We start from the raw sequence: 18314 nt of genomic DNA, 5'->3' as shown, positions 1-18314 counted from the left end.
CTTTGTTTCTTTTGAACAAGAGGACCGCCAACAGGAAATGGAGGAAAAGATGGAGTGAATGTATTTACGGAATCCCGAGGCGGGTCCTTGTTCAGGTATGTTACAGCATACTGGGGAAGTGCTTGCGCTTTTGTCTATTTTATCTATTTGACTCTGAAGATAACCGTCCAATTCTTACACAGTCTATTTATTCGTGGCCTTTATATATACTGTTGGCCAAGAAGAGACGACATTCCTACTCCACTGACAGCAAAACAACAACGTCACCAATGCTACGACTTGACTACCTTGTCTTGCCTTTAAAGACTGTCCTGTCCTTGCTACTTGCTATAAACAGAAACTGTGAAGCTTTTTTGTTGTCCTGCGTTGCGAAATGTGCCAGGTTCGTTTTGTCCTAAGGAGTACTCAGGCATTCGGGCTTGATACAGTGTCCTCATGAAACCCTCGGGGATGGGTTTGTATTGCAGCTGGATGTTTTTCTGCGCAAATTCCAAGTGTATGTGGAGAGGCCTAGGGTCTATGTTAGGTAGGTTACATACATACAGTACCGGGCTTTTCTTGCATATTCACCCGCCCATTTGACAAAAAGACACGCATCCCTCTTGACACTCAACGGTTCACACCAGAGTCATCCCACCCCTGACAGAAAATCGCTGCATCTATCAACCGTGCTTCACCAGCCTTTTCCTCATTGATCAACTCAGCATCGACAGTGCGGGAAAAATTCAACTGGGCTCATCAGACGCCGGTGAAGTTGAGCGCTTATAGATAAATATGTCCCATTTGCCGCACCGACCGATATACGAGAATGAACCTGAAAGCAGTCACTCCAGCGTACTTGCTCTCGTTGTGGTAGGTGTCTTTTGCCAGCTGCGGGGGGGTATGTCGGTTACGGCCTTCATTCGAGCAAGGCCCACTCGACGCAGATGTGTTCGAAATCGCGTAAACGCTACTGCTGCCATGCTCCTCCTGCTGGACTTGACGACGTACGCACGCACGTAACTATGTCGTGACATCGGGCTCTCGGGTCTCCCCAAAGTTGAGATGATCGACGGGGGGAAAGTCAGGGGAGAGAAAAAAAAATAAAAAGATCAGACGGGACGCAATAATACACTTGACGCTGGGGAAGGAGCACGACAATGCTGAGTAACGTCAAGGGCTCAGTCGTCGCGATCCCGCAACCTCCTGCCGTGGATTGCTCGACGTCTACGAGCCGCAGATGAGCCAGGACCCAAACCAGCAGCTCAAAGAAAGATGTAGACCGCGGTCATGTAGACGAGCACTTCCCAGCAGAGGCGCGCCGCCGGCCTCATGCGGTCGTGCAGGACCGAGCGGAGGCAGGTGGCCATGGCGGCGTCAGGCGGCTGCGTCTTGGCGGCGAGCACCGTGACCAGACTTGCCAGGACCACCACCATCCCGTAGCCGAAGAGGCTCGTTTCCACGCCCTGGCGGAGGTTGGCGCGCAAGTATGGGATCCATTGGCGGCGGAGGATTGCGTCCTGGTCGTCTTGTGGTTGTGCTTGCATTTTGTTCTGTTTCCTTTTCTTGGTTTGGGAAGGGAAAGCAAGGTGACGGGCTATGGGCTATGTGGGTGGAGGGCTCTGAGGTCCAGATATCAAGATGTTGTTGAGGTTTGTGTACGAACAATAACTAAGCAGTTGAATAATATACGGCAATACCAAATGACTATCGTACTTTATGGTCTAAAGGTTTTAATATAAGCATCCTGGCTTCCAGTCTATTCTATGGAAAACGTCTTAGGGAAAGTCATTGATGTTATCTGCGATGTCCCGTAACGCGGCCTAACAAATCCTAGAGGGCACTAGAAATTCTGAACTGGCGTTATTAGGCTCAACTAGGCAGACGGTTTGTTTAACTTGGGCAGGTAATCATGTGCATGGCTCTTTTGTTCCACCTTAACAAATTGCATATCAGGGTCTACTGAAAAGAAGATATTATTAGTTGGGCTTGGTATAGATATTCCTTTGACCGTAACTGGTCCGCGGTGACTAGTTGGGACCTGTCCTGTTGCATACAGAGAGTAAACTGTCATACTGACAGGCATGCAAAAGAGATGGCAGCTCTGGTTCCAAGACCCTTTTGGTCGTTTGTAATAGATCTTTGTTAGGTTTATAATATTGCTTCAGTGAAATCCTGTCCTGTCATGGAATCCGCAAGATGGAGAATTGACCATGAGTCTTGGAGCTGCCTAGATGAGAAGTGCATTATTTTGGAGACATATGAGCTGACACGCCCACGAGGGGTATCATGAGGGTGAATGGCTTTCCACTTCTTTTTATTGGGCGTTCCCCTGGGCTCGGAGTGTGGCCCTGGAGATAGATCAACTCACATTGAAGCACCATCGACTTCGTGAGCAGTAGATACCCCACGGTCTTGACAGATCCCCAGCCTAGTGTGACATAGGGCAAGCACAGCGAGGTTTCTGATTCTCGGTCATAAGCCAGCACTACCGACATAATTCCCACAAGACAGCCTGACTGCTTCCCTAGCCAAGATACCCCTTCACGCTGCCCGACTACGGCGGGGGTAAGTGTCTGATAGATCAACCTCGATGTTTATATACGCTAGATAGGTTTGTAACGACCCATTCGTCGCATCGAAAATCACAAGTGCAAAGTATCCTATCTTACAAGAGTCTATGAATAGTAGTCACGACCGTGGTACTAGCTATCTTTCACGGTGATCGGTCTCGGGTTGAGGAGCATTGAGCCATGGTGAGAATAAATCGGTTGGCCGGACGGATCAATGCCTGTATCGAGCTTTTAATCTTGATAACAGGCATCACTATACTTATAGTCTCTGACCTGGTGGAGTTTTGAGTATTCCTTGCCGTATTTTGTTGGATCTACACGAACCTCTGATCTTTTGATGGGCGCACAGGAAATATTAACGGGATGCAAATAGGTGGACAAGTGCTGGTGCTCAACTGCTTGGAGGCATTTGTACGAGCATATGGGTGATATCAGGCATCTTTTTTCAATCAGGAGATGAATTGAAGATAGAATAAAGTTATTCCTTTTCAAGTACATGCAACTTTGCACATATGGCGTTTCTCATTTCGTATGCAAACGAAGTACAACAAACAAAAGCTAACAGGAACTCGGCCTTGGTCGTTGATAATAAGGCGTCCAACAAGTCCAGCTCGACATGAAATTACCCCCCAAGGAGGACCACCGTGAACTGTCACCGTAGCTTTTTTAGGGTGTCAGGACATGGCAGAAATGTTTCCCATTGCCCAAGAGTGTAGACAGGGTACGGCCCTTGGACCTCACATCAAACCCCCGACAGCCTATCCTATCCTATGATTTTTGTTGGTTCCCTGAATGGGAAAACGACCCGATATGCCGGCACTCACATTTGGCGACCCAGAACCGGGCTTGAGAAGGATCTCACCGAACAATTCCGCACCCCATGTTCAGTGCACCTCGTAAGGAAGCCCGCAAGAAACGGCTGGCCTGACAGTAAATAGGCAAAATGGAACATAAAAAAAACCCCGGCCTATTATATAAAACTTTCTTTAATTTATAACTGCTTTACCAGAGTCCAAGCTTTCACGTAAACCCAAACAGGGAATTGATTAATTTTAAGTGACCAAAAAAGGACGGAGTTTGTCAATGTAGGGTAGTGATCTACATGGTACCTGGTGCGCATGATACAAAAGCATTGCTCAGCCCGATTGTGAAATGACGACTACAATTCTGCAAGTTTCCAAATTGCTGCATCTCCATACCGTAAAGCAAAAAGAGTTTTTGCGGAGGACAAGGTTGGACGTTTCCCCAAGAGGTCGGGAAGGGGCTGCTCCGTGTTTCATGCGCTGAACGGCTTTTACCCGTGGGACGTGAAGCGGTGGTTTGTGNGGGGGGGGGGAAGATGGCGGGGTGCGTGTTGTGATTTGGACAAGTTGTATGTTCGAAACTTTATCGGCCGCGTCAACACACTTGGACATATTGAGCAGCAAAAGATTTTTTTAAAAAAATGTACTTTTTTTAGACGGAGGGAGAGAAAGAGACAAGAGAGGTTGGGGCCTAGTCTGTGCAAGTGCGGCGAGTGCATTTCGGAGAATCGGAGGTTCAAAAGACGTGCATGGCTTTTTTAGGATGGGTCTGATTGATGGATGTACAAAGTACAGTAAACTCTAAGACAGACCAGACCCTGAACTGTCAGGGAGCTAGCCTACGTCAACCATCTTTTTTTTTGAACAGATGAACGAGGCCGAGCTGATGTTCTCCGTACAAAAAAAAAAAAAATGTCTGGTATTCGTGTAGATAACCTATTCATGGTAAACAGGTGGGGTACAATGATAAGCCAACAGCGTGGTTTAAGGTTGGTTGGTTGGTGAGTAAAGAGATGGAAGCAGCATTACATGGTTAATTGAAGTGATTGGGAAGGTTTGCTTTTCGCCATGCAAGCCGGGTTGGGTAAGATTCACGGATCGGAAGGACGACGACATGTGAATAAAAAGAAGAGACAGATACTATAGATAAAGTGTACCCAATCTAGAAAAGAAAAAGTAAAAAAAAGGGAGAAAAAAAAAGTGGCCCATTCCAGCCCATTCCAGCGGGTTCAGTTTCAGGGCGCACGTAAAAGCCGGTGGCACAGCGGATGGGCCGTTGTGGTGTGTTTCGGTCTGATCTGGCGGCGGCGCCGGTTTCGTTGGCTTAACGTAGGTACCTAGGTACTTTGGGTCAAAAAAACAAGAAAAAAAAAGAAAAAAGAAAAACAAAACGTAGTCGCATTGTGATAAAATTGTTAACTGCATGCATGGTATGTTGGCTTTGATGTCACTCGCCAACCTGCTTGCCAGGTAGCAATAGCAAGCCAAGCTATGACAAGATAAAACCCCTGAGAAATCGTCGATTGAGTGAATGCCTGTGATGATCATTTGTTCGAGCGCATCTCGCCCGGAATCTGCATTGCTAGTAGAACGAGAACAATCAAGACTTCCGTGGAATTGCAACACCAAAGGCGTTTGAAGAAAAGAAAATATCAGATCGAGGAATGATGTTCTATCCCCAGCCGTGTCTAGTGCTGGCTTTTGTCTACGAAATCTGCCTCAAAAAATCCTGTCTTGCCAATCCAATCCCATTTCCAAAATTGGATTATTAAAGACGAGAATGGGACGAATGCACCCAATGAACCCAGTCAGTTCACGTGCAGTTTCTGCGTGGGCTCGGGGGGCTTACGTTTTTTCTGGAGGTCGGTGCATCAGATCGCCGCCACTCTGTGGCGTTTCTTTCTTGTCTTGGTCTCTTCTTTGCTAGCCAACGTAACGATGACAAAAGTGGCTGCCACGCTTGGGGGTGGGTGGTGAGACAGTGCGGCACAAATTAGGAGCCCCTTTCTCATGCGTCAAGCGACTGTTTTGCGGGATAAATAAAACAGGCAGGTAATTAAAACTGGTGCCTTGTAAAACTGCAAAGAACCTGCAGCAAATGGAGCAAATGCCGTACGCGATTAATGAGTGACGAAGCCCTGCTTCTTCTCATAGACAATCTAGGCCTGCGTAGAACCAAAGTCCCATGATCTTCAAGTTTGGGACGGGTTCAGTGGAGATGCGGTTATTTTACCGCTGTGTTAATGTACGTGCTATCTCAGCACCACATGCCCAGAAAGGCATCCAAGGCATCATTTAAAGTACCGGTATCCAGTTTTTCTGCTTCTTTTGCGTCCTCCCTTGAGGATCAAATTCCGAACGATCAATGCAAAGTACCCTTCCCATGCCGGGTACCTTGCTCCGCGGTGTGTTTTTTTTCTTCTTTTCTTTCCTTTCTCCGTATTTCGTCCCAAAACGAAGCCCACAAATCCCAAAGCATCAGAAGACTTTTTTATTTATTTATTTATTTGGACAGCGGCGATATACGAACCCACGAATCTGCGCACTTCACCGGATCAAAACGGCTCTGCAACGGACCAGACGCTTGCTGCTGGCATAATTTTAAACTCGGTAGACTTTTTGTTTTCTGCAAGGCACAACTTTGCAGAGTACAGTAGTGACACCAAGGAGGGGGTGGGGGCCCGTCCATGGAGATCTTAGGGCGAAAAGCCTAGGCTGAGTCTAAGAAGCGCAAGCCAAAATCTTTGCGCCACCATCAAGTGCAAAAAAAGAGTCGATGAAATAAAAACAACAACGTACAACATGGGACCAAGGCTATTTGGAAAGACGAACCGGGATCTCGGATAACCGCGCTTCGTGTTTGCCTAGGTAGGTACCACATTTGTTATTTGCTTACTGCATTCTTTTGCGTTACGGGCGGTGCCTTCGCTTTTTTTTTTTTCTCTCTCTCGTTGAACTCAGCTATTTGCAGCCGCTCCAGGAGCCAATTTTCAATAACGTCCTGGTCCCTGGGCCAAGCCCTTTTTGCTATTTTCGGCTGCGTAATATTGCTTTTGTATTTATTTATTTTTTTCCACACCCGCTGTTGCCGGCGTTGAACAAAACCGTCAGCTTTTCTCCAGCACCAATTGCGTCGCAATAGAAATGCTTGTATCCGACGAGGCAAACAAATTTGGCCGTAGCTCGGCTTAAGGCAAAGATGAAGAAGTAAAAAGAAAGTATAAGCCGGCATTTTGAAGCTGGAGGCAAAAACATCTAGACCTTTTGAGACAATGGGACAATTGAACCTTTTACTTTTCCCTTCTTCCCCACCCAGCCAATTCGCGGCTTATGCATATTTGGTGGCATCCCGTTGGATCGATTTTTTATTATTCATCTTGATTTAGCTGCCTTTCTTTATTTTTGCTCCTAGTGACATCCCAGTCGGCAGACAAGGCCAGTCCACCCCCCCCCCCCCCCCCCCCCCCCCCCCCCCCCCCAAAAAAACTCAAGAAATTGCAAACCGCCAAAAAAAAAAGTCATGACCAATGACGAGCCATCCCAATTTGCTTGGCAAGCTGCATTGAACCCCCCTTGTTCAATCTCAAACAGGGACAGCTCAGGTTTGGGTGGCGGGGCTGCAGTCAGCCACACACGCACGCAATGCAGGACAGACAGGCTGCTAGTCGCTTTGCTTCTTTTTGCCTAGCGGGTTCTGTCTTGCGTCTATTATGTGTTTTGACACAAGAGATGATCGGTCTACGTTGCTAGGAGTGAAAGTGCATACGTATCTTGCTACTCACAAAACAGAACTAAACCCACTGCCTTTTTAATCTTTCACATGTAGTGAAACCAAGAGTGGGAAACAAAAGTTGGTCCATCGCCCGGGTGGGGGTTCAGTTGTGCACAGCTCGGCCGAGAACAAAGCGACCAAGATGCACAAGGAGCTGGGCCGCTGTGGAGATGAATAAGTTAACCATGCATCATTGTTGAGATCAATGGGAATTGTGCGGTAGTAAGTGGTAAGTTAAGGTACGTAGTCTCATTTGGTAGATATGTACCCGTAATATGTGGTTTGTAAAAAGAGCTAACATATACCCTCCCCCACTGTCAAGGTGAAAGCAGTCAATCAATCAATAATAAACTTTCATGTTAGTTGCGAGAGACCAAGTCCATCCCATCTATCGGATCATTCACCCGAGGAAAAACAGGCGGAAAGGAGGGAGCCCGACCTCATAGCCAAGGCTTCGGCATTACTTGGTATTGGTAACTTTTTTTATTAGTATTTTTTCTCTCTCCTTCTCTGTTCTTTTTGTCTGTCTTTCTCTCTCTATACCAAAGGCACAAGAATGGGCCTGGTAATTCCAAGTGATAAGTCTTTAACTGCAATGCATTAGACGTACATGACGGGCTCATCGTCCCCACGCCTTTGGCAAAGGCAAAGTCAGACCATTGCAGAAGTTATTTAAGCACAGCTGAGCTCAACGCTTGAAGAGAGACCACAGTCAAGTTCCGTTGGTAGGTACAGTATCCTTGGAGCGGGTCCAAGCAAAAGGCTGAATGAAGTTGGTGGGTGGCTCGTGCGCTGGCGTAGATTGGCTCAGTTGCCTGACACCTTCAGGGGCAAGCATCTCGGGAAGTCTGTGAGCAAAGCAATAGAATAGGGCCATAATCTGGCTCTCCCTCCTCTCCGTACGTCAGAGTTCTCGGAATGATGAAATTCTTGCCTATGTAGGTAGAGAGGGAACAGAACATAACAGAACCTAAAATTCACCGACCTCCTATCAAAGAAAGGTGGTCGGCAGTCGATTGAGTTTGGAGCGCGGAAAGACGAATCTGGAATTGGTTTTCACACGCAAAGCAAAGCCCTCCCTGTCAACGGAACAGGGTCCACTTTTTCCTTAACCCTGGTCCCTACCTACTCCTTTGGCTTGGCACGTTCAGCGTCCGCCCCAGAGGCAGGAGATTCACAGTGTGGGACGCTGGTCTTGTCCACTCACTGTTCGAGAAACCGAACGGTCCAGAGGTGGCTGCATGCTCCGCCTCTCCCGACATTAACCCTCCTCCACCCATTTTCTTTCCCTCGCTCGCTGCAGACAGCACCCCCTCTCCCTCACCAGTCACCAAACCCAGAGGCGCCGACTTCTCGACAATTCCTCGGTGTCCACATTGCACCACCTGGACGACCAACAACACCGCTCGATTCAAACGATACGACCAGCTGCTTGCTTCGCGATCAGAGCAGTCAATATCCTCTTGACCGCCAACCCTGCGCCTGTCGAAAACCCAGCGAGGGCTGAAACCAACCCCTAGGAACACAAGGATTGGACTTGGTCACGGTCAAACCGACGTCGCCTGACTGCACTCCATAGAAAGTATCTTGTTCTCAACCTGGACGACTTTCTGCCGACTTTCACACGCCCGCATCTGCTGTAACCGGCCGACGACGACGAAGCGACAAAGCAGCATTGTCCTTTGACTTGAACTCAGGCATCTGACACAGCACATTTATCTGCAATTAAACGGTGCTATTCGGGCTGAGAAGAGGCGACCAGAACACCTGTGACGGATTACGACTCGATTACAACATATCTCCTTCAATTCATTCATTTCAATCAATTCTCGCTCGCCAAACCCCTTGTCTGGCACGATATCGAAACAGTTCGACGGTTTGAGCCGAACTCGACACACTAAACCTACGCCAAGCATCACGAACTCTTCCATTCACAGTCCCTCCTTAACAACATTGCCACCTCGAATCAATCGACGATAAAGAAATTGGACGCCTAGCTTGAGTTACCGTCTACCGCATTTTACCCGCTGCGTATTGCGTACTAGATCAGCTCCACTTCCGAACCGACTCTATTCTGCGACCCTATTTTTACTTTTTGAACCTCAAATGTCCAACGTTGCTTGATAGACACTAGCTCTATATCAACATCGAAGGCAGCATCTACTGAAGAACCGGCGCGGTTTCTCCTATGCCATCATACGGCTCGCTGCATTCTCCATCCCTGCGCAAAATGGAACACACAAGAGGACAGTACGGAGGTGGTCGGAAAGGCATGAGCCTGGGGAACGTTATTGGTGACCCTTTTGCATTGGCGACGATATCAATTGCCGGCGTAAGTCTACGACGCAGGCCTTGACTGGCCTATCCTCATAGCATTGTCGACTTCTGTGCGCGAATACTAACATTGAATCATTACCTAATAGCTTGCATGGCTCATTGCTTTCATCGCATCCATTGTGGCCCAGATCCAAACAACCCAAGGCTTCCCAACGTACACATGGTGGACAGTTGTTTTCTACTTTTTCTTGATTCCAGGTGTCTTTGTTGTCGTTGCCTCAGACACCATCCAGACTTATCATGTTGCGCTTGTCGGTTACATGGCTTGCGGTCTGGTTCTGACGACTTCCTCGGTCAACGGTCTGGTGTACTCGACGAACGGCGCTAAGGAAGCCGCTGCGGCTGGTTTCATCCTGTTGTCCATGGTCACGGTAAGTTGTCTTGTTGCGTCATCTTTTTGGGGCGGTATGCTGATCGTCATGGAAATCCCCACAGATCGTCTGGATCTTTTACTTCGGATCCGCGCCCTCGGCCATGCCCCGCGCCTACCTGGACTCGTTCGCCTTGAGCAAGGAGTCGACTAGCAACAACCGCCAGACCATGACAGGTGGCGGCTATGGCATCGGCCGCCCTGAAACCTCAACATCGGTTCAGCCACCACAAATGTACACGTCGGCGCAGCTGAACGGCTTCGAGAACCCATCGCCGGTCAATGGCATGCGAAACTCTGGCGCGGCACCATCGGGCTTCCCAGCAGCACCTGGCCCAGCGAGCGGCCTGCCCAAAGCGACCACACCACCCGCGGGTGGCGCGGCGGACGCGGAGATAGTACCCCCAACCGAGTACCCGTACCGCGCCAAGGCCATCTACACATACGAGGCCAACCCCGACGACGCTAACGAAATCAGCTTCTCGAAGCACGAGATATTGGAGGTTAGCGACGTCAGTGGGAGGTGGTGGCAAGCGAGGAAAGAGACGGGTGAGACTGGTATTGCACCGAGTAACTACCTCATTTTGCTATGAGGCGGTTGCTACTCTCGGTTACTGCAACATCTTACTTTGATCACACTATCAAATGTGACGGAGTTCCTAAAAAGCTTCTACACCCCTATCCACCTAAATCAACAACACCTAATCCGAATTTGATGACGAATGACGATACCTCCGGGGCTTCCATTTGCAATGGTGCCCCCGTCCACTCGCTTCTTTGATTCGACGAGCCGGGAATGGCGGACCGAGCGAACTCAGGATCACCACATTGTATCCTTATCAACACTCTATGCGTCCACCGTATTTGGTTCATTATGCACCACAACTGCTGTTATCACACGACGTGCTGCAAGTGGTTTCCTACTTCAAACTTCTACATCGTCCCTGGGAATGCATACGGCGTTTGGTTCAGCTTTCTAGTCGCACCCCTCGACTTTTACGGGGTTTATTACTGCAGCATGCTTTGATCGCGCAGCCACACATGAACATACAGCGCTTTTATGGCCTTTTTTTTTTTTTTTTGAAAGCTTTGGGGGTTGGAATTTTCTGGACCCCAGGTTTGCTCTTGATAGGATATCGGGTAGTTGCTACATCCCCCAGAGCATGTAAAGTCTACACATGTGGGTGGATCTGCGCAGGCCGAAAAAGGATAGCAAAAAGCACCGACTCTCTTCATTGGTATCTTTTGTCCAAGGAACATATTTTCTTGATGTTCTTGGCCTTGGTTTGCTGGGATAGATGTCACGGCTTCGTCCGTTTGTTTCCTTTTTTTTTCTGCTCGGTTGGGATCTGTCTCCGTTCTCTTTCTCGATTTTGTTGACTCTATTATGTTTCTTGCTTATTCCATTCTTATACTCTGTCACAATATTCTTTGATTAAATCCCCCTTTTTTTTCTCTTTTGTCTAAACTCTTTTTCTTGATTCTCACAAACGCGGTCTCTTTTGTTGTTATTTTTTCTCCGTTAAACAAGTCATGGAATGAAATATGCCCATAACGTCTCAAGCTATGAACACTTTGCCTGCTCCATACCTTCTTTGAGTGAGTGTGATAAACTCAGTAAAAATGTTCCAGTCTCGTGTTAGTAGGTGTTCGTGGTGTGTGCATTTTTCTTGAGGCTTGATATGCTCTGCCGACCATACATTCGAGGCTTTGCAAAATATGTCTCGGTCTTGCCCCTATCACAGTCCAGGTTGCCAAGGAATATGGACTAGCAATGTGCAGTCTGTCATCATAGTGGCATTGCAGTAAGTCGCGTCCAGGGCACTTTTCTGATGGCTAGCCTGGACCATGGCGGACAGAATCTTTGTTCATTCTTGGAGTAAGGGAACAAGGTGTCTTCCTCTTCAAACTGCCATCGGTGTGCATGGGAACGAAGGCTCACATGGTGGCTGTGTCGAGGAGGTTCTTCACCTTGCTCACCAAAGACTAGATAGTCTGTATTGTAAAAAAAAAAAAAAAAAATACCATGTGCCCAAACCCAAATCAGCCTCAGCACGCTGAAAGGATCGATGTGTCACTCACATAACAACCCGCTTCCAATGCGTGTTCTTCAGGGCCGCCTGTAGTGAACAAGAGGTGCGCAAGTCTTGTACTGGAGGCCAGATCACTCGGCCTTGACCTGCGGCTCCAGAAACAGGAGAACGAAGAATGGACAAGACAAAGACATTGGTGGTGATCGAGGGTATTCTTTGAGAAATCTCTGTGGCAAAAGCATAGCAAGCGGACATGAAGAACAACAATGGGATGGAGATCAAAGAACAACCATGTCCAACAATGAAGGGCTGCCCCTTCATCTTTACACATAAGTACAACTTTCTAGGTAGATATCGCAGTAAGAGTGACCATGACAAGTTACTCCTTGAAGTGGTCGCATTATACACTCGACATACATATCTACAGACTAACTCCTGCAACCCAAGGAAATAAGCGTAGCAATTCCCCCAGAAAAAAGATGTGCCACTAAGACGATCCAAACCTCCTGACCTGCCAGTCCTGCCGCACTCCCTACTCCGATCCTTCCACGTGGGAGCTAATCACCAACTGCAACACCTTCCTCACCGGCCCCCGCGTCCTCCTCAACTGCAGCGAGGCGCCGACATTTCCCGGTCGGTCCTTTGGCGTGACCCCAGAAGGCGACCTGTGTAGAAGGTGCACCATCATACAAAAGGCCAGAGAAGCTGACAAGGACCGCAAGAGCAGCAGCAGCAGCAGTAGCGAACCCACGCCCGACCCCAACCCCAACACAGCCGCCGTGGATGACTACAACCCCCACCGGACACGCGAGCAGGAGCACCAGGAGCGGCTCGCGCGCATGAGGACGGCGCGCATGTCGCGGTGGACGGCACACGGCATGCCGGCCGCGCACGCGGGCCGGGCGGTCAACGCCGAGGGAACCCAGGGGGAGGCGTCCGAGTGCGTGCCGCGCGGCTGCCCGTTTGCGAGCAAGTGTCGGTACGGGTGCGGGTCGATGCAGGCGAGGTTGGTGACGCAGCAGATGGACAACATGCTGCTGCGGCGGCGCCGGTCGGAGGATCTGGTCGGGGCCGCCGGCGACAGGGATGGGGATGAGGTGCTGCTGCTGCTGTCGCCGGTGCCGCGCTGCCCGTTTACCTATTATTGCCCGATCAAGTGCATGGGCATGTATTTGCGCAACTTGGAGTGATGTTATTTTTTTTTATTTTTATGGTGGGTGAGGGGACCTGTACTAGATTTTCCTGGTAAACAAAGTTGGGAGCTGTCAACACCATGTTTGGTTTTTGGTGAGACGCGCGTTCGTTCTCGCGTGGAGATATCCGTGGTGGTTCTATAGTATCAATGTATATAGGACTGGGCGTTCCATTTAGCCTAATTCTCTCCCCCCCCCCCTGTATGCCCTTATTATTCGCGAAAGCAGCCGTCATGTGCTGGAAAAAAAAAAGCAAAAAAAAAGAAAAGAACTATATCCCGTGATCCGTGTTTATTATTAGGCAGTTATTTGCAGAGGCAGAGTATCTGTGACCAATTCAATTTAAAATCCTCGAGATTGGCATTGAACAAGGGACAAAAACATCGGTATGCGTGCCGCTCAAAGCCGGGTTTCCCGAGAACAAAAAAACAAAAAAAAAGGAACCAGGGGCGTCATTTCCGCCCGTAAGTCAAGAAGCAAGTCGAAGTTGTGCACGAGGGTGTTTCGGAAACAAAGCACGACAAACCAAACTGGAGAAAAGAATTACCTCATGCACCGAGGTATGTGTGTGTGTGTGTGTGTGTGTGTGTGTGTGTGTGTGTGTGTGTGTGTGTGTGTGTGTGTGTGTGTGTGTGTGTGTGCTGTCCCCCCCTGAATGATAAAAGGAATAAAGTCCTTTTGTTTCCCCCCTTCGAAGTCTTTTGTTTCGGAAGAAGAAAGACTTTTCGAAAGATAAAAAGAAGAAGAACAAGGGGTAATTTTGCCGACAAGAGACAAAGAGATCCTGACAAGGGTATAAACAAAGGGCAGTGCTGAACTGCACCTGAACAAGAGGCAAGGGAAAAGAACTTGGCGCCCTTCACCCGTCATGTAAACAAAAAAGGCATGACAAAAATTAGAAATGGAATAAATCCAGGCGACGACGAAAATATACCATCAACAGTATACCCAGAAGGCAGACAAGAATGCGCCCTTTGTTGGCTGGCCCGGTATATAAACCAACCGGATTCGTCAAAATATACGACAGAAGGGATCTTTGTCGACAGCAAAACTATACAATCCCATACAGTCACTACCAAGTCAAGTTTTCAACATAGGCTCATCCAAGGCATTTGTTTATCCAAAAACCAAAAAAAAAGAAGAAAACTGCTCCCTCCAACAAAAACAACTTCCATCATGTGCGCCTACGACACCATCCTCTACAAGTGCGACTTCTGCGGCGAGGTCTACCGCGAAGAGCACAGCCTCCTCCAGCAGTGTGCGCGACTCGCCAAGGACCAGGAGTCGCCATCCCAGGATCCTGAGGAGGTCAGCAGCAACAGCTACTTCGAATCCAACTGCCCCAGCAAGAAGCATCACGGCAAGCACACGTCCCTGACGGGTCACTGTGGCTCTCGCAGCTGCAAAGAGCAGTACAACTCGTTCCACTATTGAGTGCCGCTGGAATACACGAGGGAATGGAAAATGGCCTAGGGCTTTGTTTTTTTGTCTGTTTGGGAGTCTGGATCTGTCAAATGTAAGGTAAGTTTCAAGGGTTGATTTGGTCCTTTTTGGCGTTTGGGTGTGGCCGTCGTGGATTTGTTCATACATAATAGAAAATGTTTAAATATCTTGTGAGTCACTCAATGCATTGTTGATGTGTGACAGGTGCCCCCGTTTTCATTTCCATGAAGTTTATTTGACTGAATCAGATTTGCTAACAATTTTGAGCGCAGAGAATAAAGGGAGGGTTGCTGGCAAGCGATTGACCTGATGGGCGCTTCAAGGCCCGAAGGTTTGTTGCGATCAGGAGGCAGTCAAGGCAGTGCAACCTACCTAAGGGTTAGGATCGCTCAGCTCTACCGGTTGGTTGATCTCCACTAGGTTCCCACGTCCAATATAGGTTTGGATGCCATCTCCAAAGTAACCCAACGACGAACGACGGACGTACCCCGCACCCATCAGTCCGCCGACATCCAAGACGCGACGTCAGAACAACACTTTCGGGTCTGGCGCGTCAAAACAACTACCACGACCGGCCCTCGATTAAAGAACCAGTCTGCGAAAAAAAAGGACTCATCCCACCACAATACAACAGCACATCTCCCAAAATGTCTACATATCCATCTACATCACAAACGCTCCAAACATACGGCGACTGCGTCTCGTCGCTGCGCACATCGCTCTCCTTCCTCGAGTCGTCCGTCCAAACCTTGGACTCGGGCGTCGCGGACTTTCCTCGATTGTGCAACGTGCTCAAGTCTGTCCGCGTAGGCAGCCCCCATCCATACTATTTTCTTTTATTCACGAGACTAGAACCCTACCCTTGTTGCGCTAAAAAAAAAAAAAAAGCTAACATTGAACGCCACGACAAAAACAGCACTACGAACTCATCCCCGCAACCACCCTGTCCGCCGCCGAGGCCTCCCTCCGCTCCGAGATTGGCCCCTTTGTGACACTCCTCCTCGACCGCGCAGACGGACACCTGGACCGACAGGCGCGGCGCATCGAGACGCTCAAGGCCCGCGCCGAGCTGCAGGCCGGTCGGTTGAGCTCGTCTTCGTCGCGGCCCGCGGGCGAGGACGAAGCCGCCGCACGGAGGAAGGCGTCGGGCAGCAGGGCGGGGTCTGCAGCGGGACGGAGGAAGCTGCAGGGCGGCGCGGCGCTCAGGGCCAAGATGGTCACGCAGCGCAAGGAGGCGCTGCAGTACGCCGTCGACAGGCTCGAGATGGAGGTGGCGCAGAAGGAGAAGGAGTTGAGGTTGAGGCTTGGTGAGTGAGTGGGTGCTTTTGTCTCGTGGGAAGTAAAGATGCAGAGATGATACGGACCAACTGTGCCCTTCCGCGGGTTCCGCCAAGCACAAGATCGATACCTGGATGCTCGTCTTGGCGCATGCCGGGCTTGAGAAAGAAGGTTATGCAGCTCGGCCAGGCCAAGCATATCATGTGGCGCTTGAGTAATGGCAGGAACCCTTGGCAAGATTACCGTCCGCCACCATAAACGGATTGCGCTGCCGTTCGCGCACTTCTCAAGACCGATAACTTATCCGATATGGCCAGACTTGCTGGTCGTCAATCATCTCTTGAGGGCTTGTTCCTCGCACGAGTCAAGTTTAAGTTCGCGATGGCGCTGGGATGGCCAAATTCAGGCGTTTGATGTTGCTTCTTGCCACTGCCGATCATCATCGGGCATCAACAGCCCCCAAGAACCATGTGGCTTGGGCAACAAGAACTTGTTTGTTTGTTTATTTGTCAGATTGGAAATGCCTGTATCTGGGTAGAAATCTAGATGGATCTGCACTGGGAAAACCTCAGTGTCTCAAGTCAAAGAGCTGGAAAATCCGAAGACTACCATACCGGAGAGAGGTGTTGAGCTTAGAGAAGCGAAAAATACAAATACTAATAGCAAATAATCACCAAATTCAGGACTACGGGTAGTAGTTCGCCCTGTCCACTATGACAACAATAATATTATGCTTAAAACAGCCACATGGATTGTGATGTTGTAGATCTTTGGTCCGTATGACCTCATCACCGCCTTCGAGATGAACTCGTCATTGTAGGTAGCCGGGCGCAACCGTGGCGTCTCGGGCGCAGGCTGTATGTATCCTCTTTCGGTTAAGTTATGGGGGTCGGTGTCAGTTTATCATAGCAGATAAACATCTGGCAGTCTGACGAGTTGGCTTACGCAACGACGAAGACGAGTGTCTGGGCAAAAGAATAGCAGTGAGCTCAAGGAAGGTAGAACTAGTGTACTGATACTGTATCTAGCCTTACAACTATGCCAGTGGCTCAGAGTTCTACAGGGTAAGAAAACTACCAGGCACTTACTTGATTTGCGTCTCTTGCACCGTAGACGGCAACGAAAGTTGCTAGACGTAAGATCAAGGCCACATAAATGTTGACTAAGCACCTCAGCTGTGCCATAACGGAAATGGAAAGCCAATGGCTACTGATTAGGATGCGTGCCGGCCATTGGAGAATTTTTACTTGGAGATGTGGCATATACATAACGTGTGTTTGGTGTAAAAATGTGCATAGAAGAGGGAATAACATAACAGGTATGATATAAGGGAAATACGCTTTATCATGCGCAGCATTTATTGGTATAAGATGAAAACAAGAAAAGACCCAAAAAGCCAACCAAGATGGTATTTCTCCAAAAACGCCTCGCTTTGCAGTACCAAAAAGCCAAAAAAAAAACCAAATAGCCAAAGAAAAGAAATCCACATTATTTTGCTCTCCAAAATAAATTCCCCCGCAAAATCAGACCTTAGCAGGGGGATTGGGCACATCATTGCTGGGGTTATACTTTGGGGTGTCCTTGCAGAACAGATCCCACTTTGAGCAGACCCCATTCTTGATCCCGCAGTCGCTGACGTCGGCATCGGCTGGGATGAGCCTCCTGTTGCCGGGAGAGTCGGCGTCGACGACCTGGCAGTACGGCTTCATCATGCCGCAGGTCATGCTGGCGCTGTCGCCGAGCTTGGCGCACAGCCAAGGCGTGATGCCGACCCCCTTGCTCTTGTCGCTGCTGGCGCCGATGCTGATGCCCCAGCGCTTGGCCAGGTGCGGCTCGTCGTCGGGGAATGAGCGTTCCTCCGGGACGACGTTTATGGCGGAGCGTCGGTCGAAGTAGCTGGCGGACTGTAGCTCATTATAGAGGGAGCGCGGGACGATGTATGTTGTCACCGCGCCTGGGGCTGCTAGGACGGTGGCGGAGAGGGAGAAGAGGAGGTAGGCGGATTGTGTGAGTTGCATTTTTTGGCAGTGGTTGTGGCGAATCGGCTATTAGACAGTATACAGATGTTTCTGGGCTGGTAGCTAAGTTTTTGGCACTGGTGGAAAATCGAAACTAGACTACCAGGATGCCGATGCTGAGAATGACGTTAATGTTCAGGCCAGCAAAACACTGCTGCATGTTCACTGCAGATCGTTGATATATCAATCTGGCAATGGAGATGGTGTAAGCAGTTTCATAAGCCTGTTGCCTTTCGGACTAGCCAAGATTCCCTACCTTGCAAGGAATCAGCAACGCAGTAATACAGCAGCAAAACCGTAAACCTCTAGCCTGAAATCACCAAACATATCCACAGGCCGGTTACCAAATTTGTACGAATTTTCTTACGGCGGGCCATGGGTGCGGCCATCGTCGGTTGTTGTCGTCTTACTATGCGACACTAACAAGAGCGTGGCTGTGGTCAGGCTGCTCCCCCTGTAAGGACGATGCTTGGCAGGCCTAAAATAGCCGCTGTCCAGTGAGATGAGCCGGGGGG

General features: G+C 49.2%; 7 protein-coding genes across 7 annotated transcripts; 5 read left to right on the top strand and 2 right to left on the bottom strand.

The window, feature by feature from the left end:
• Nucleotides 1-1244: 1244 nt before the first annotated feature.
• PgNI_10227 (uncharacterized protein) lies at nucleotides 1245-1526 on the bottom strand (the record flags this gene model as incomplete). Its single annotated transcript, XM_031130201.1, has 1 exon — nucleotides 1245-1526. The coding sequence occupies one exon, from the start codon at nucleotides 1524-1526 to the stop codon at nucleotides 1245-1247; it is 282 nt and encodes a 93-aa protein (XP_030980359.1).
• Nucleotides 1527-5863: 4337 nt separating this feature from the next.
• On the top strand, nucleotides 5864-6550 carry PgNI_10226 (uncharacterized protein; the record flags this gene model as incomplete). The annotated part of the gene is made up of 2 exons (XM_031130200.1): nucleotides 5864-6223; nucleotides 6478-6550. A coding segment is annotated over one exon (192 nt), but the record flags the coding sequence as incomplete, so codon positions are not given.
• A 1894-nt stretch (nucleotides 6551-8444) lies between these two features.
• Nucleotides 8445-11419, top strand: PgNI_10225 (uncharacterized protein). Its single transcript, XM_031130199.1, has 3 exons — nucleotides 8445-9459; nucleotides 9551-9835; nucleotides 9900-11419. Exons 1-3 carry the CDS (start codon nucleotides 9316-9318, stop codon nucleotides 10425-10427), a joined length of 957 nt encoding a protein of 318 aa, XP_030979592.1. The 5' UTR covers nucleotides 8445-9315; the 3' UTR covers nucleotides 10428-11419.
• Nucleotides 11420-12168: 749 nt separating this feature from the next.
• Nucleotides 12169-13057, top strand: PgNI_10224 (uncharacterized protein; the record flags this gene model as incomplete). Its single annotated transcript, XM_031130198.1, has 2 exons — nucleotides 12169-12214; nucleotides 12360-13057. The coding sequence occupies 2 exons, from the start codon at nucleotides 12169-12171 to the stop codon at nucleotides 13055-13057; spliced, it is 744 nt and encodes a 247-aa protein (XP_030979591.1).
• A 1179-nt stretch (nucleotides 13058-14236) lies between these two features.
• Nucleotides 14237-14494, top strand: PgNI_10223 (uncharacterized protein; the record flags this gene model as incomplete). The annotated part of the gene is made up of 1 exon (XM_031130197.1): nucleotides 14237-14494. The coding sequence occupies one exon, from the start codon at nucleotides 14237-14239 to the stop codon at nucleotides 14492-14494; it is 258 nt and encodes an 85-aa protein (XP_030979588.1).
• Nucleotides 14495-14781: 287 nt separating this feature from the next.
• Nucleotides 14782-16499, top strand: PgNI_10222 (uncharacterized protein). Its single transcript, XM_031130196.1, has 2 exons — nucleotides 14782-15309; nucleotides 15420-16499. The coding sequence occupies exons 1-2, from the start codon at nucleotides 15151-15153 to the stop codon at nucleotides 15816-15818; spliced, it is 558 nt and encodes a 185-aa protein (XP_030979587.1). The 5' UTR covers nucleotides 14782-15150; the 3' UTR covers nucleotides 15819-16499.
• Nucleotides 16500-17304: 805 nt separating this feature from the next.
• On the bottom strand, nucleotides 17305-17799 carry PgNI_10221 (uncharacterized protein; the record flags this gene model as incomplete). The annotated part of the gene is made up of 1 exon (XM_031130195.1): nucleotides 17305-17799. One exon carries the CDS (start codon nucleotides 17797-17799, stop codon nucleotides 17305-17307), a length of 495 nt encoding a protein of 164 aa, XP_030979590.1.
• Nucleotides 17800-18314: the final 515 nt, after the last annotated feature.

This window comes from Pyricularia grisea, chromosome VII, assembly GCF_004355905.1.
Source record: "Pyricularia grisea strain NI907 chromosome VII, whole genome shotgun sequence".
In the NCBI taxonomy this organism is placed as follows: Eukaryota; Fungi; Ascomycota; class Sordariomycetes; order Magnaporthales; family Pyriculariaceae; genus Pyricularia; species Pyricularia grisea.
The sequence above is the reverse complement of the archived record's forward strand: the minus strand, read 5'-3'. Positions and strand labels throughout refer to the sequence as shown.

Excerpts from the sequence above, each read along its gene's own strand:
- PgNI_10222 (XM_031130196.1), top strand. The coding sequence starts at position 15,151 with ATGTCTACATATCCATCTACATCACAAACGCTCCAAACATACGGCGAC. Across the intron at positions 15,310-15,419 it reads ACGTGCTCAAGTCTGTCCGC|CACTACGAACTCATCCCCGC; the intron begins GTAGGCAGCCCC and ends CGACAAAAACAG.
- PgNI_10225 (XM_031130199.1), top strand. The coding sequence starts at position 9,316 with ATGCCATCATACGGCTCGCTGCATTCTCCATCCCTGCGCAAAATGGAA. Across the intron at positions 9,460-9,550 it reads CGACGATATCAATTGCCGGC|CTTGCATGGCTCATTGCTTT; the intron begins GTAAGTCTACGA and ends ATTACCTAATAG. Across the intron at positions 9,836-9,899 it reads TCCTGTTGTCCATGGTCACG|ATCGTCTGGATCTTTTACTT; the intron begins GTAAGTTGTCTT and ends AAATCCCCACAG.